This window comes from Sciurus carolinensis, chromosome 2 (assembly GCF_902686445.1).
Source record: "Sciurus carolinensis chromosome 2, mSciCar1.2, whole genome shotgun sequence".
Taxonomy (NCBI): domain Eukaryota; kingdom Metazoa; phylum Chordata; class Mammalia; order Rodentia; family Sciuridae; genus Sciurus; species Sciurus carolinensis.
The window spans coordinates 189,676,181-189,693,087 of NC_062214.1; the positions used below are offsets into that span (position 1 = coordinate 189,676,181).

The 16,907-nt window shown below is 36.7% G+C and overlaps 1 protein-coding gene across 1 annotated transcript in view; it reads left to right on the plus strand.

The window, feature by feature from the left end:
- Nucleotides 1–16,907, plus strand: part of Unc79 (unc-79 homolog, NALCN channel complex subunit) — a 252,433-nt gene that overhangs the window by 117,491 nt on the left and 118,035 nt on the right. Inside the window, 5 exon segments of the mRNA XM_047541641.1 lie at nucleotides 6,841–7,031; nucleotides 7,609–7,732; nucleotides 9,766–9,906; nucleotides 12,435–12,656; nucleotides 15,202–15,429. Coding sequence (XP_047397597.1) covers nucleotides 6,841–7,031; nucleotides 7,609–7,732; nucleotides 9,766–9,906; nucleotides 12,435–12,656; nucleotides 15,202–15,429 — 906 coding nt within the window.

The window sequence follows — 16,907 nt, forward strand, 5'->3', positions numbered from 1 at the left end:
CAAAACACAGGAAGTTACTCATTTATTTATTTGTTTTTGTGGTGCTAGTGATGGAACCCAGGGCCTTGCACATGCTAGGCAGTTGCTCTACTATTCAGTTCCATAGGAGGTCATTCTAACATCTCAGGCAATCTTTGTTTCCATCTTAGTTTGCTTATGCTGCTATAACAAAATACCATGGATTGGGTGGTTTATAAACAACAAATATTGATTTCTTACTGTTTTGGAGGTTGGAAAGTGCAAGATTGAGGCAGATTCAGTGTCTAGGAAGGGTGTTTTCTGTTTTACACACAGTTATTCCTTGTTGCATCCTCACATGGTAGAAAGGGCAAAGCAGCTCTCTGGGGGCCCTTTTATAAGGGCACTAATCCCATTTCAGAGACTCTGCCCTTGTGACCCAAAAGCCTCCCAATGGCCCCTCTTCTAACACCATTGCACTGGTGATTAATATTCAACATATGAACTTAGGAGACTGTAAACAATGAGACTATAGCTGTTTCCTAGGCAGACTGCTCAAAAAGTAAGAGAAATCTCTTATTAAGAACAGAAATAACATAATCCAAGAAACTTTGTTCTTCTAAGAAAGGAAGAACACCTGCATTCCAGCAGCTCTGGAAGCTGAGTCAGGAGGATCATGAATTTAAAACTAGCCTCTGCAATTTAGTGAGGCCCTAAGCAACTCAGTGAGACCCTGTCTGTAAATTTAAAAAAAGGTTGGTATGTGGGCTGGGGATATAGCTCAGTGGTTAAGCTACTCCTGGACTCAGTCCCATGTACAAAAAAAAATAAATAAAAAAGAAACTAAACTCTCATTTTCAGCAGTATACTAATTAATAATATTAAAGCTTACTTAAAAACCTTGTCATAAATACAATCAATCTAGCCATCATTGCCCCCTAAAACTCTCATTCTTTCTCTGTTTCTGTCTCCTTTCTCACCCGCAAGACATGCTGTTTGTAACTTCCTGTATCCTTTCTGGTTTTGTCCTTCACTTTGCTCTTGATCATTTGGGAACAAACTACTAAATAACTGCTCTAGAATCACTCTCTTCTTTTTTAAAGGAAGGACATCTTACATTTTTTGAATACTTTACTTAGAACTTTTCCCTTAACTCTTATTATTATACCAATGATTTCATTTATATATAGTGATTATAATTTTCCTTATAAACCTTTACTTTCCAGAGAAAACTAGGAAGCAGACAACTGTGAATTTACCTGTCATATGTATTTGTCAGCATTTTGTAGCATACTAGCAAATTTTGCAGATAAACTATCTAACAGCTTCTAGAGGTGTAGGCTTCTTTGTAGTCCAGTTTCTTATTGTGGCAAAAACTTATTTATTAACAAAACCAAATATCAATAGTCTCTGTTAAAAAAAATAAGAAGCCAAAAGTAGATAAACATATTCAGTAATTAATATTTTAATATTTAATCTTATTGAGAGGTGATCTAGATATTTATTGAATATGTACTATTTAATTTAACTTAGTATTCCTTTAATGTTTCAAGGTCTCAAAAAGATTTTGGAAGCTACCCCTAAGCAGATGTATTATAAAACACAATTACTGTTGGAATAAAATTTGTTAGAATAATGATTCAATTTGACTAAAATCAATTCTATGTAGTCTTAAACATCTAAATACATTAATATATTTGACGAGTAAACACAAGTAGAATAAAAATATTATGCTGTTACCATACTCAATGCTAATAACTCTGAAAAACAATTGCTTTTATTAAACCAACAATATTAAAATAGTTTATTTACCAAAGATTTACTCAAATTACATAAACTTGAAAAACATATGAGTCAGTCCCTATGTTTCTGAGACTTTTAGGACTATTTAACTTGTATAAGCACTTAGTTTTTGAAACCTATTTAGAATAGGGTTCTCTTGTAAAGGATTTTATAAATAATTTGGCAAGACTAATAGCTGGAGGTAAGAAGAGATACCACATATACATAATGTATATACAAAGATATAGATATAAAATAGAGACTTGCAACTTTCAAAGGAATACAGACTCACTAGTTTGTGTAAGGTTTGGTTTTCATTTGTCTGACTTTTATTTGAATTGTATTTCTTGCAGATGAAACAAGTTCTTCCCTGTTCAATACGAGGGCTAAAGTTTTTTATCAATATTTGTCAGGAAGACCTTTAAGCTCCTTTTATTTACCCTGATATGTAGTCTCAGGGAGTTTGTGCTAAGCTGCAGGTATTTGTTTTAGTTTATAGAGAAGCTACTTTTTTCCATGAATATATTCCACTTCTACAACCCCATCTCTAGTTAAAGAGTATACTGTTTGTGATAGTCTTTGTTTTTTCATTTTTTCCCCAGGTTCTTTTATTTATTTAGTTAGTTAAAAAAATATTTTTTTTTAGTTGTTGGTGGAGCTTAATTTTATTTATTTATTTTTATATGGTACTAAGAATCAAACCCAGGGCCTCACACATGCTAGGCAAGTATTCTACCACTGAGCCACAGCCCCAGGCCCTCTTTTATTTATTTTTTTAAATTTCTTTTTCACTGGCTTATTATAATTATACATAAGAGTGGGATTCATTTTACCACATGTGTACATACACATTGCATAATTTGTTCAGTCTCTTTCCACAGATACACACACACACACACACACTCACTCATTCATATATAAATATATATATATATATATATATATATATATATATATATATATATAATCCCCACTGTATATATAAGCAAGGCCCTAAGTAATTTAATGACACTCTATCTCAAAAAAATTAAAAGGTTTGGGGGTGTAGCTCAGTGGTAAATCATCCTAGGGTTCAATCCCCAGTTCAGAAAACAAATGTATTAAGGGTATTAATTGGTGCGTATCAGGAAAAATTAATTTCTCATTATTTATATTAGAGGCAGTAGTACAAATAAAGTAAGGATTCTCGGACTGAAAGCTAGAGTTCTTTCCCTTGGAGTTGCGTTTTAAAGAGGCTCTCAAGTCCTTTAGAAGATGTCTAAAACTCCTGCTCTGGGGCGTTTCGGGAGCATGTTTGCCTATTACCAAGTTTTGTGTGGAACAAACAGTGAATTCTCAGGGCAGCATTGAGCTTTTACAAGCAGGCATTTTAAGGGCAGGTGAAATTTCCCATCCTGAGAGCCTGCGGTTCTATAGCCAGGCTGAAGGCTAGTTGGTGCAAGGTCTCAGAGATGCTGACCGAGCAGGCGGAAGCCTAGGGCAACTACTATTTGAGCTTTCCTTCTTCCTTAGGGCAGGACAGTTCCTTTTTGTTCTGACTTTTTACAGCATCTGCAAGCATTTTAAGATGATCAGCGGACTTTTGAGATTGGTAAGAAAGATGGGTGACTCGAGGTTACTCTAAGAGCCACATTTCTGTTTATATAAAGTCAGTAAGGCAAGGACAGTTATTTTTAATTCTTCAGAGAACTGGGTGGTGGCCTCAATAATAACATTAAAGGGATGGCCTGCTCATCCAACTAAATTATTTTGAATTTGTTTCTTTATATCAGAGAAAAGATTTCCCTCTGATAGAGAAAGGAAGATTCTGTGTTCTGCGGCTTTTGGGTTTCCAGCTGCATGCTTTGGGAATGTTTTTATAAACTGTTCAGCAAAGCCTTCAGGAGCAGGTTTACTGTAGTCCTGTTAACTTTCCAGGGGAGGCTTCTAGAACAGTTCCTGTCAGACCCCAGCCTTCAGCTGGGTCATTTGTAGGAAAGGAGTAGAGGGGAGTTTGTGTTGGGTGTGGATCTTAATTTTAGCTCTAAATCTGATTTCTCTTCTTTAATTTTGTTAAGGGAGTCTTTTAGACTAGGCATGATTTTTTTGTGTGTGTGTGTTGTTCTTTCCATTTGATCCTTTCATATGGGCAATAGGACATTTGTTCAATAAGTGCTCCCTAAAAATACTCTTATTTACTTTCCTTGTCTAAAGTGGTATGTTTTCCCCGTGTTGGGCCTTGAACCTAGGGCTTTGTGCACATTAAGCAAGTGATACAGAACTCCACCAAGCTATGTCCCCAGCCCTTTAAGTTGGATATTTTATTCCCCACTTGGGGAATTCAAAGTTACTGCTTCCTTCCCCCGATTGATTCTGAGGTAACATAAGAATTGGTGATGTTGGAACTGTTTTACCTCTTAAATGCTATGTTACAGACCACAGTTGCCAAATACACAGTACCGGACATTATTCTATTGGTCCCATAATTTCCTGTCTGCTTGGTAGGTTGCTCGCCTGCTAGCTGACTGTCTGTGGTCTTTGTGGGGGACAAGCAGCCCTGTGTAGGTGTGGAGGTCATCTCACTTTCAGCCCATTCTCAGGAATGCCCTTTCAGCCACGCTGGTCCTCGTGTTGCCAGGCACCACTTCTGGCTGCTCAGTGCCATTGGCAGCTGTATAGTATTGGTATTCAGCCCATCACCCCAGTCCTACTGACCAGGCTTGTGCATATGGCCAAGGATACTCTCTGGTTACAGTTCATGATATCATTTCTTTTAAAAAAGTGATCTTCCACGTACATCTGACTTAAAAAATGGGATTCCCAAGTGTCCAGTACTCCTCAATAACACAGTTGTAAACTGGTGTTCTTTCCGTCTTTATAGGAGTCAGTTGCTCTCCTTATTCAGCCTCTCTTGTCCATGGTCCACCCTATGAATTACAGACCTTCTAGTTCTTGGTTCCATTGTTGACATCCCACTGAGCCACGGAAATGACATTGTTTATGTAGGCCTTGTCACAGAGTTGGACACAAATGCCTCTGGTGTTACCATTATTCTGCAGCTGATGGGACCATTTGTGTAGATTTCTGTCATCATGTTATTCTTCCCAGAGAGGGATCCACAGTGACTCACTTTTCAGAAGGTGTAGTTCTGAATGGCATGGCACTCTCATTTTAGTTCATATTCCAACTGGCTAAACATGTCTAATTCCTGGCCTTTGACCTGGTAATTCTTGCAGGTGTCCTTGGGAATGCCATGCTGGCAGACAGACTTCCAAACCAGTAGCCTCTACCCTTCCTCACACACTGTTGCACCAGAACGGGGTAGAGGGTCCTGCACCCTTCCTCTTGATGTTGGTGAGATCTGCCATGGCACTGGTGCTGGTATGTTCCCAGTGGTAGCCACAGTATTGGGGGATGTTCTGGTTCCTGGTGACACCAACACAGTTGACACTATCCATGCTGTGCCCATCCAACTTGGGCAAATCCAGTGGGGACAGGCACTCATGAGTCCAGGGGTACATCCTGCACCCCAATGGCAAAGCTGATTCCCTGGCAGAGGCCAGTAACAGGTCTGGCCTGGAGGGTAGCAGAGGCAAGCCTGTGCAGCACCTGCTGCCTGAAGGAGTGGGAGTAGCAGCAGCAGCGGTCACAGCTGCACCTGCTTGGACGAGATCTTCCTGCTGGCTCCTGCCCTAGATGGTAAATCGTGGCTGGCTTCCCATCCCTGGGCTGGCCTCTGGCCAGCAAGCCCCAAGCCAGCCCCATGCTCCCATGTCCTGACCTTGCCTCTTAGAAATCTTTTTGATTATGACTGTTTTTCCAAATAAAAGGATTAATAATCTGACCATTGACAATTAAGGATCTTCAGTGGTGTACTTGTTCTAAAATTTGATTCAAAATCGAGCCTTTGCATGGCTTGACCATGAATTATAATGCAAAGGAACCTCCATAACAATACATTCCAGGTTCTCAACACTATCTGTGTCGGCGCTTTGGAGTCTATCTATAATTAAGAGCAACAACAAAAATCCCAGAAATAAATTCATTTTCTGAAAATAGCCAGTCATTTGGAATTTTGATCAATATGACACCAGATAGATATTTGAGCTTTAAAATAGAATTGGTTAATTTTTTGTAATAATCTAAAATTCTAGATATAATCATTAAACATTTAAAATTGAATTCATTGGGTAGGAGTTATATAACTCAGTGGTAGAGTACATTCTTATTTGTGCTGGGTCATGCATTCAATCCACATAGCCTAAAACAAACAAACAAAACAAAAACACAAAAAAATTGGATTCATTTAAAATAAGTGGTTTCTCATAAACCTTATCTTCCATGGTAAAGGCTCAGGACCTGTCAATAGTCAACTCTTTGTTACTTTTATGCTTGAAAGAGAAATATAGTATCTTTAACATCAGGGTTAAAACAACTTATATAAGTAAATTTATGATTAAAATGTTTTCCTTCCTCTAGGAAATTGATGAACTATCTTGATCATTACAAAATGTATCTTTTTATTCACAAATCTAACCAGCCTTAGAACATTCTTAGGAAAAAAATTGTGGCAGAATATGCAGCTTGGAGAAAAACAGAACTTTGCATCACTATGTTTGCCAAAAAAAAAAAAAAAATATATATATATACTCTAAAGTGTGTGGTAGTAGAAAACTATTCCTTTGAAGCATAGGTGTGACTGCACATGCTGTAAGGAATTTATCAAGTTTTAGAAATAACAATATTCCAGCAGTAGTCTCAATCCTGTAGGAGTATATCTTTGGAATTGTCATTGTGATCTGGAAAGTCTGAAGAAGAACAGTTCTAATTCAATCTGTGATCAGTATTTGTATGGTAACTATGTTTTACTTTTTTTCTTTTTTTTAATATTTTATGTTTTTATTAGTGCATTATAGTTATACAATGTTTTACTTTTCACTACTAATGGGTTCTAATGTTGAGTTGTAGATTCTTACAAATTCACTGAATTTTCTTGGCCAAAAACTCCAATGTTATGGGCTCTGGCCTTTCTCTGTACCCATTTCCTTTAGGAAGTTCTTGCATATGATTGTAACAGGAGTGTTTTGTTCTTTTCGCCTGTGGTTATGAAAACCTCACCAGGTTGGTGGATACTGGGATAAGTCCTGTAGCACAGTGACGCAGCTGAAGGAAGGTCTCAACCGGATCCTTTGCCTGATCCCCTACAATGTGATCAGTCAATCAGTGTGGGAGTGTATTATGCCAGAGTGGCTGGAAGCCATCAGAACAGAAGTCCCAGATAATCAGTTAAAGGAATTCAGGGAAGTATTAAGGTGGGTAAGTAGTTTAATGAAGTCACTGTAATTATAGTGATATCTAACATTTATTGACAATGTACTGTGTCCTTGGTACTCTACTAAGCATTTTGTATAATCTCCCTTAATTGTTTAACAATCTTTTGAGAATTGGGAAACCCCAAATGAAATAGCTACTATTAATTGAACTAAAATGATTTGGAATTGTTCAGAAAAGATTTTGTTCTTGAGGCATAATAAATATACACCATATTGTTTGCTTATTTTCAAATATGATTCATGGGTTGTGTTGGGAAAGTACAAAGAGAAAATATTTTTAGGGCTAGGAAGCAACTCTAATTCCTTAGAAATGCAAATCCTTCTGTTAAACCTAATAAGCATATGGACATTAATGTTTTTAACATATGAATTATTTATACATATACATATTCCAATGATGTAAGCAATTCTCTTACAGTGAAACAAGGCATGCTAATAGTAGGTCAGAACACAAACTCATCTGAAAGGCATAGGGTATAGTTAGAAATACTTTGGTGGCATCGTATACCCTAATGTGTGCCCATTGGTCATTTACTCTTGTTGCTCTGCTTTTCAGCAAAATGTTTGACATTGAGCTCTGTCCTCTGCCTTTTTCATTGGAAGAGATGTTTGGCTTTATTAGTTGTCGGTTTACAGGCTACCCTTCCTCTGTACAGGAACAAGCTTTATTATGGCTTCATGTAAGTGAATGATACTTATGGTCATTTGGGGTTATTGTTCTTATCCTAGAAGCTAAGTTCTTAGTCCTGTTAGAGGGGTGGGAGGTTTTGCAGAGTCTTAAGTTTATGTGTTCATTGAGGATTACTGTAGACTAATATCTCATAGTCATAAATAAATGATTAAATTTCAAATGTATATAGCTCTAGTTATGGTTAACAAATACAAATTTATGCAATAGTATTACTGAATTCATAGTACTTTTTGGTCCTTACATATTACTTGCTGTCTGGGATTCTGAGAAACATTTAATATTGAACAGGTCCTTTATTTGAAAAGTTGAGAACTACTGCTTAAAGCAGGATGTGGTTCATCTGCTTCCACAGCCTGGAATGACTCTCTTTTCTGCTTCCACTGGGAGCTCCAACCTCTGCTGCAATGTCCAGCTCAGGATTGGCCTCCTTGGGCGTTTTCTTTGCTCCACACCCCCATTTTCCCATCAAGATTACTTTTCTTCCCTCCAATATCTAGACAGCTTCTCTGCATGAATTCTGTTCTTTCTTAGGGTTAGTTTTTGTTTCTTGTCCTGCTTACACACTCCTCGGGTTCAGGGACCAGTTTTTATTTTTGAATTTACAGTCCTCTTCATCCTTTCCCCTTTCTGGACATGCTTTCTATTTAATGAATGTTTAATAAATGTATTAAATTGATGTGAAGTTTGAGCAGTTTCAGAAAATAAGGACAAATTCAATGTTTAGATTAACTATGGTTCTAGTTAATTTTTTACATTTTTTTTTTTTTTTTTTTTTTTTTGCTGTGCTGGGAATAGATTTCAGGGCTTCACACATTCCAGGCGTGTTCTTCCCCACTAAGCTACATCTCCAGCCCCAGATGCATTTCTGTGTCACACAAAGATGCCCTCTTATACACCTTTTGCTTATGTGCCTTTCAAGTTGCAAAAAAGGCCTTTCTGGATTCTAAACTAGGGAACAATATTTTTTGCACTTGACGAAGAGTAAAGGGAGAATTTTCTTTAAAAAAAAGTCACCTTGGAGATTCAGAATTTTAACTATTTATATCCACATAGATTTCAATAAGGTAATTTTTATTTTAGGAAAGCAGTCTTTCCTACAGATGGCTAAATGTTGCCTCAGTATTCTGTGACACACCCTTTAGGCTGCAAACCTCTGTTCCTACCAGTTAGGTCAGTTACAGTTCACACACTGTGTGGACTGAACTTTAACATGGCTTTGTTGTGAAGGCAGAGTGCTGTAGTTGAAGGTTTCAAAGTCCTGGTCTCACCTTTTGGGGAGGGGACAAACACTGGAGAATATAGTGTTTGAAGTTCAATCATATATTAATTAATTGGAAAAATTTTCAGTGCTCTTGTGTGCCAGGCTCTGTAATAGGTACTGGGATAAAAATGGGATGAGAGATGGTCCTTCTCCCATACTTCCTTTCTTTAAGCAGCTCATGGTGGGAGCAATATTAATAGATAATTAAATACAGAAAAAAGTGGTAATTACTGTAATAAACATATGTATAAAGATCTAAGAAGCAGAGAAGAGGGGTGATTCTTTTCTGTCTGAAGGAAGCAGGAATTGATTTCCAGGAAATTCTTTTCTTATAAGATGACTTGATTTTGGCCCAGAAAGACCCAAGCTTGTATCAGACAGCAAGATTGGATGGGATATTCAGGTGAGAGTGCAGAGGAACTCAAGGAAGATGCGACCAGATTCTGTTAGTCCAGGAGAAAGGTGTGAGATAAGACACTAAGCACTGGGTATGTGGAGAAGGGGACAGCGACATGAGAAACTTAGAAGTTTCTGTGAAAAGAACATGGGGATTTATTGGATACTAGGGTAGGGAAAACTCACAGTTCAAAGACACCTTTGATTTTCTTGGTGCAAAAATTTGAGGATGACTGTACTGATAAAATATGTGTAAGGTTGAATAGCCTCATGCTTAATAGTTTAGTTTAGGAAAAAATATCAAATGTAGTTTCTGAGTTTTAAAGTTGACCTGTTTGTGGGGGATATATGTCTTTTTTCTTCAGGTGTTATCGGAGTTAGATATCATGGTTCCACTTCAGCTCTTAATAAGCATGTTTTCTGATGGAGTTAATTCTGTCAAAGAACTGGCAAATCAAAGAAAATCAAGAGTCAGTGAACTGGCAGGGAACCTTGCAACTCGAAGGGTAATTATTACCTGATTGTTCTTTTCTGTCGTGAGATTTTAAAAATCCTTGTCAGTTTTATCAAACTTGAAAGTAGCATTGCAAGAAGTCTCTCTGAAAATACTTTTTAAAAATCACATCTTATTCCAGTAACTTTTAAATTACATTAAATAAGAAAACATTTATCTGAGATAGGTTGGTATAGTCTATAATTTATAAGTTATTGAGTTTTTGTTTTCCTTTGGAAAAATTAATTTAGCTCTCTCTCACCACTGATGAAAGGAAAATACAAAATCTTAGCTTTTTTGATGCCCCCTACCCCCCGACTTTGTGGGTCTCCTGGTAGATGAAAGTTCTCTACTGGGCAGAGCAGTGCTTCACACACGTTGTGAGGAGTTTGGATGCTTTTTTTGTCTTTTGCTTTTTGCTGTTGTGTTTTGGAAAGACTAATTGGTGGTGCCTGTAGGTAATGCTGACACAGTGAACTACCTGAGCTCATTTTATTGACCTCTTTGCACTTCTGTGGATGAGAAATATATATAAAAACTGTTAGAAGTTTAATGATGTTTCTGTGGGGAATCTGATGTGGTTTCTGCTGACCACGAGCAGTTTCTGAGACGCTGACTCTCCCTGGAGGGTGAGCAAGGACTTCTCAACTCTCCCTGGTAGGCCACTCCATGGAACCCACCTGTTTCAGTCAGCTTTGTGCTGCTGTGACCAAAAGACCTGACAGGAACAATTTTAAGAGAATGAAAAGTTTACTTTGGGGCTCATAGTTTCAGAGGTCTCAGTTCACAGACTGCCGACTCCGTTCCTCTGGGCCAGAGGTGAGGTAAAACGCCCGATGGAACGGTAGTGAGGAAGAAAGCAGCTCAGGACAGGACGCAGGAATCAGAGAGACACTCTGCTCTCCAGAGACAAATATACACCTCAAAGTCATGTCCCCAGTGACCCCTGTCCTCCAGCCACACCCTGCCTGCCTAGTTACCACCCAGTTAATCCCTGACAGGGGATTAATGCACTGACTAGATTAAGACTCTCATAACCCAGTCATTTCACCTCTAAACTTTCTTGCATTGTCTCACACATGAGCTTTTAGGGGACATCTCATATCTAAACCATAACACTGTCCCCATGCCACCTGACATCTAGGGATGAAGAAGCCTAATGTGATCATAGTTTGTATTCATTACAAAAAAAAAAAAAATCACTTCTTTTCATCTGCCTGTTAGGAACAAGTTGCCAACCACCTAATTTTATTTCTTTCTTCGATAACCTTTAAAATGGCATTACTTTGTGTGGCACTTTATTCTGTGCAAATTCTTCACAATGAACAATATCACAGAATTGTGTGAAGCAGTCAGGGAAGAACTCATTATCCTCACTTTACAGCTACTTAACTTGATACTTGGTGAAGTGAAGTGATTTCCCATAAATAACACCGTAAATATCCAGGTATTCCAATTCTTAATGGGGTACTCTTTCTCTTTGCTTAAAAATAATGGCTGTGGAGCTTTCTGATTCCTAGAAAGATCTTTATATGGAGAAAATATGATTTGAGAGTGAAAGTAATACACAGATATGTCAGTCTGGGCCCTGATACAGAGTTTATCCCAGATGGTTAAAATGAAGAGACTTTAATGGAAATTCTTCCTGTAGAGTTATGGAAAAGGTTACAGCAGCAATAAGGGTTAACGAAGCTCCCAGAGTCTAGTGGCAGTCTGGTAGGAAGACTGTAATCCCCTAGGGCTGAAAGAACAAGGAAGAAAGCTCCTGGAGCCAACTGGGAGCTGAGTCTACCTGGAAGGGCTGACTGGAGAAGCTGTGGAGCGATGGAGACACTTCCACAGCTGCAGCTCCGAAGCAGGAAGAGGGGGTGAGAAATATTCCTGCCTCCTGTCCTGCCAGTTGCAGGACCTCTACTGGTGCCTTTCATCCACTGAACCCAACTAGAGGCCAGGCAGCGAAGTAGCCAGGGTATGTCCAGAACATCCTTGGGCATGAAGTTGGGCAGAGAAGAGCAGTGAGGGCCTGAGAGGAGACTTGGGGGATATAGAGAATAACAAGTATAATAGGTTTAGCATTTATTATTTTTTCATGGTAGTTCAATCATTATGACCTCCATAAGTCTTTCATTCTTCTTCAGTCATATTAATCTGAGATTCTGTGCTTATGATTCTAAAAGTTATCTTGCAGTATTTTACTTTTTGTAATTCTTCATTTTTTCAGATTATGGTTTTCTGTAGATTCAGACAATCTAGTTTAATTGGAAATGTTTGATGGGATGAAAAATATAATGACAAATGCCTTCATCTTCCAGGTGAATGATGCTTCATTCTTTGACAATTAGTCTGAAAACTTGGATGGTTTTATTTGTTATTTTCATGTTTTGAGAGGATTGGTTGTATTTGGAGGTACTAATATTGTTGGGTAATGTCAAAGAAAATCTGTATGTCAGCTGGAAATACCTTCCATAGTCTTTAATTACTTTATACAGCCATTTGTGCTTCTGTGAATCCATTTATATGTGTTGATGTTCTTTCTTGTAGGTGAGTGTTGCTTCTGATCCTGGTCGACGAGTACAGCACAATATGCTGAGTCCATTTCATAGTCCTTTCCAGAGTCCATTTCGGAGTCCTATGCGTAGTCCATTTCGTAGCCCTTTCAAGAACTTTGGACACCCAGGAGGAAGGACTATTGATTTTGATTGTGAAGATGATGAAATGAATCTAAATTGTTTCATCCTCATGTTTGATCTTCTCCTGAAACAGGTAGCTGAAACATGAACTTCCTCATTCTTAGAGGTGAAGAATGAGGGAAAACATTGTATAGTGATTCTTTCCATGTGTTGGGCATCTTCACACTTAATGAAATGATGTGGCACCACTCAGGACGTTTACATATTGCTTTGGGAATTTCCTAAAAAGCCCAAAAACAACTTGGGAGAATATCTGCAATGAAGCTGACATATGAGAATGGATTTGAATTTTAGAAAATCATAGCATCATTAGAATTGATTCTGTTGAATAAATTGAATGAACAAACTGTACAAAACTATTTTGGGGAAAAAGCAAGGTACAACACCATAGTGATGGGATTGATTCATGCCTGAATCAATTTGTACTATGATGGCTACCAAATGATATTTCTAATTCCATCATTTCTTCTTATATCTTATGGATTGATTTCAAAGATAATTTTAAAAAGATAAATTAAAAAGGTTTTGGTCGGGAGAACATTTCTTCCTAATTTTTTACTCTTAAATAATTTTATAGTGTTAGACAAGTTGCAAGGATAGTATAAAGAACTCCTGAGCACTCCTGTCTGAAATTCTTCAGATGTTAACATTTATCACATGTACTTCTTTCTTTCTCTGTATGTGTACAAATGAATTTAAGGAATCATTTGAAAGTAAGTTGCTGGACTGGAGAGATAGCTCAGTTGGTAGAGTGCTTGCTTTGCAAGCACAAGGTCCTGGATTCAATCCCAAGCACCGCAAAAAAAAAAAAAAGAAAGTAAGTTGCAAACATGGTATTTTTATCCCCAAACACTTCCGAGTGGATTTCCTAAAAAAAAAAAAAAAAAAAAAAATGATATTCTCTAACATAATCACAGCAGAGTTATCAAAATCAGGAAATATTTTATCTATCTTATAAAAATTACTCATTTAACATTGATATAATAACTATCATTTTTATAGCAAAAGGAAAAAAAAAACTGTTTTTGATCTAGGAACAATCTAGGATCACTCACTGCAGTGATTTGTCCTGGTTTTTTGGTCTCCTTTAATCCAGAACAGTCCCTTAGACTTTGTTTATCATGCATGTTTTTGACAGTTTTCAAGAATACAGTTCAGTTGTTTTGTTGAATGTGTTTCACTTTGAGTTTGTCTGACGTTTCCTTATGAAATAATTTGGATCATACATTTTTGGCAGGAAGAACCACAGATGTGATGTTTTATCCTTTGTAGTACATCATGTCAGGAGGAACAGATATAATATTGACTCTTACTAGTGATGATAACTTTGATCACTTGGTTTACATCATGATTTCTGCCAATTTTCTCTACTATTGAGTCACTACAAATCAGCCCTGTGTATGTGGGAGCTCCACATCAGCAGATGCAACTGACCGAGAATTAAAAATAATTGAAAATAATGCATCTATGGTGAACATGTGCAGACTTATTTTCTTGTCATTATTCTCTAAATACATATAGGTATATCATATTAAGTATTGTAAGTAATCTAGAGATGATTTAACATAAATGGAAGAATGCAAATACTGTACCATTTTATTATATAAAGGACTTGAGCAGCTGTGGAAATTATTATCTGTGGGCAGATTCTGGAGCCCCTGCTGCAGATACCAGGAGATGACTTTATTTTCCCTTTTGTAAATAGCAAGTAATTGTAGGGAAACACTTTCAGATGATAAGGTTTTCTATTTTTTTATCAGACTTTTTCACCCACTAGTTTTAGCACTGATGGATATAATTCATGCCAAATGATATTCTAATTCCATCATTTCTTCTAACTTTATTAGTTGGTATCCTACTAAAGGAACAACTTTGTCGTCCTCTCATTTGTGTATTTATTATCTATCTGCTTATTCCTGCATGTACACATGGATCCTTATTTTATTCAGTAAGTTACAATCTTTAACTGTGATTATTTATTTGTTGCTCATATTGGCCAGTGGAAATCTGTGAAAGCTGGCTCTGTACTCTCTGACATGTCCATATCATTCTCTGAGCATTTCCTTAATGTCTGGCATGACAAGATATTCCAGGCTCATCTTATATTTTCCTTGCCCCAGCCCTGGAATCGGCCATTTCTCCAAGGATCCCTGCTTCCTTTTAGTGGATAGCAGTATTTAGAAACCAAGATCTGGAAAGTAGGTGAGGAGCAGCATTTTGTTTGTTTGTTTGTTTCCAAACTTATGTTTACTTCTTTGAAGATTTAGTATTTTTCTAAGACAATAGTAGCAGATTTTTTCTTTTTTTTTATTGTAACAAATGTTTTAAATGTATAAAATATCACAAAATGATGAATTTAAAAACAATTCTTTTAAATGTTACATGTGATTTTTAAATAATTCTCATTACTTTGTCTTGTTTTTCTATTCCTTTTAGAAGACTCTGGAAACCAACATATATTTATTAAGCCTCTAGTGTTGTTTAATAATTTAAAGTTGCTGTCAGTAGTGAAAATTATCTCCAACTAGTATGTCAATAAAATGTTGGATAAAAGGACAAACTCCTTCTTCTTCTTCTTCTTCTTCTTTTTTTTTTGTCCTTTTCCGAATGTCTTTCAGATGGAGTTACAAGATGATGGAATCACAATGGGATTAGAACACAGCTTGTCAAAGGACATTATTTCTATTATAAACAATGTCTTCCAGGCCCCCTGGGGGGGCTCTCACACCTGCCAGAAGGAGGAAAAAGCAATTGAGTGCAACTTATGTCAGTCTAGCATCCTGTGCTATCAGCTTGCTTGTGAACTCCTGGAGAGATTGGCTCCCAAAGAAGAGAGCCGGCTGGTGGTAAGCAGTGAAAGAAACCAGATGGCTGTGTACAGTAGAAATAAAGACGGCAGCAGTGCGACAGGGTCTTCCTCTAGGGTTATCTTATGTTTCATGTTGGATTATATGTGAGACTGTTTCAAAAGAAAAGTTTTCCTATTTCTTCCACCAACACAAGTTCCTGGGGAAAGATAGGAGATGGAGCCACACTATATGGAATTCTATTGAGAGACTTGAGTTAAGGTTGTAGCAACTCCATTCATGTAGTTTCCATAAATATAAAGCATTATTGGTATTCTTAAAAGAACTTTTATCACAAGGATTTTTTTACTCTTTTTAGTTATAAATGACAGTAGAGTATATTCTAACATATTTATACAAACTTGGAGTACATCTTATTCTAATTAGGATCCCAGTCTTGTGATTGTACATGGTGTGGGTATGGAGATTCACTGTGCTGTATTCATATACGTGCATAGGAAAGTTATATCAGACTCATTGCACTGTCTTTCCTATTAGTTTCCCCACTCCCTTCCCTTCATTCCCCTTTGTCTAATCTACTGAACTTCTGTTCTTTCCCTCCTCCCCTTGTTGTGTTTTAGCATAAATAGGAGTAGTTTGAACTCTTCTTTTTTTATTCATGTTCCTTTAATTCTTTTGCCTAATTGCTCTAGGACTATGTTAAATAGAGGTGGTGAAAGAAAGCATTCCTGTTTTGTTCCAGTTTTTAGAGGGAGTGCTTTCAGTTTTTCTCCATTTAAATGATGTAGATCTTGGGTTTGTATGTATAGCTTTTACTATGTTGAGGTATGTTCCTGTTATCCCTAGTTTTTCTAGTGTTTTAAACACGAATGGATACTGTATTTTGTCAAATGCTTTTTCTGCATCTGTTGAGATAATCATGTGATTCTTGTCTTTAAGTCTATTGATATGGTGAATTATATTTATTGATTTTTATTTTTTGTTGAACCAACCTTGTATCCCTGGATGAAACCTACATGATCATGGTGCACTATCTTTTTAATATGTTTTTGTGTGTACTTTTCCATTATTTTATTAACAATTTTTGTTTTTGATGGCATCTTCAATTTCATTACTTGAAATTGTTCTGTTTAAATCTATGTCCTCCTTGTTCAATTTAGGTAGGTCATGTCTCTAGAAATTTGCTGATATCTTCAAGATTTCTAATTTTTTTAGGGAGTAAATTTTCAGAATATTTTCTGATTATTCTGTTTTTCAGTGATATCTGTGGTGATATTTCCTTCTTTATCACAAATTTTAATAATTTGTTTTTTTTCTCTCTTTTGATTAGCTTCATTAAGGGTTTATCAATTTTGTTTATTTTTTTCAAAGAACCAACTTTTTGGATTTTTTTAATTTCTAAAATTCAACTTCATTGATTTCAGCTTTGATTATAATTATTTCCTGTCTTCCTACTGATTTTGGTATTGATCTGTTTCTTTTTTTAGGCATTGAGATATAATGTAGATTATTATTGA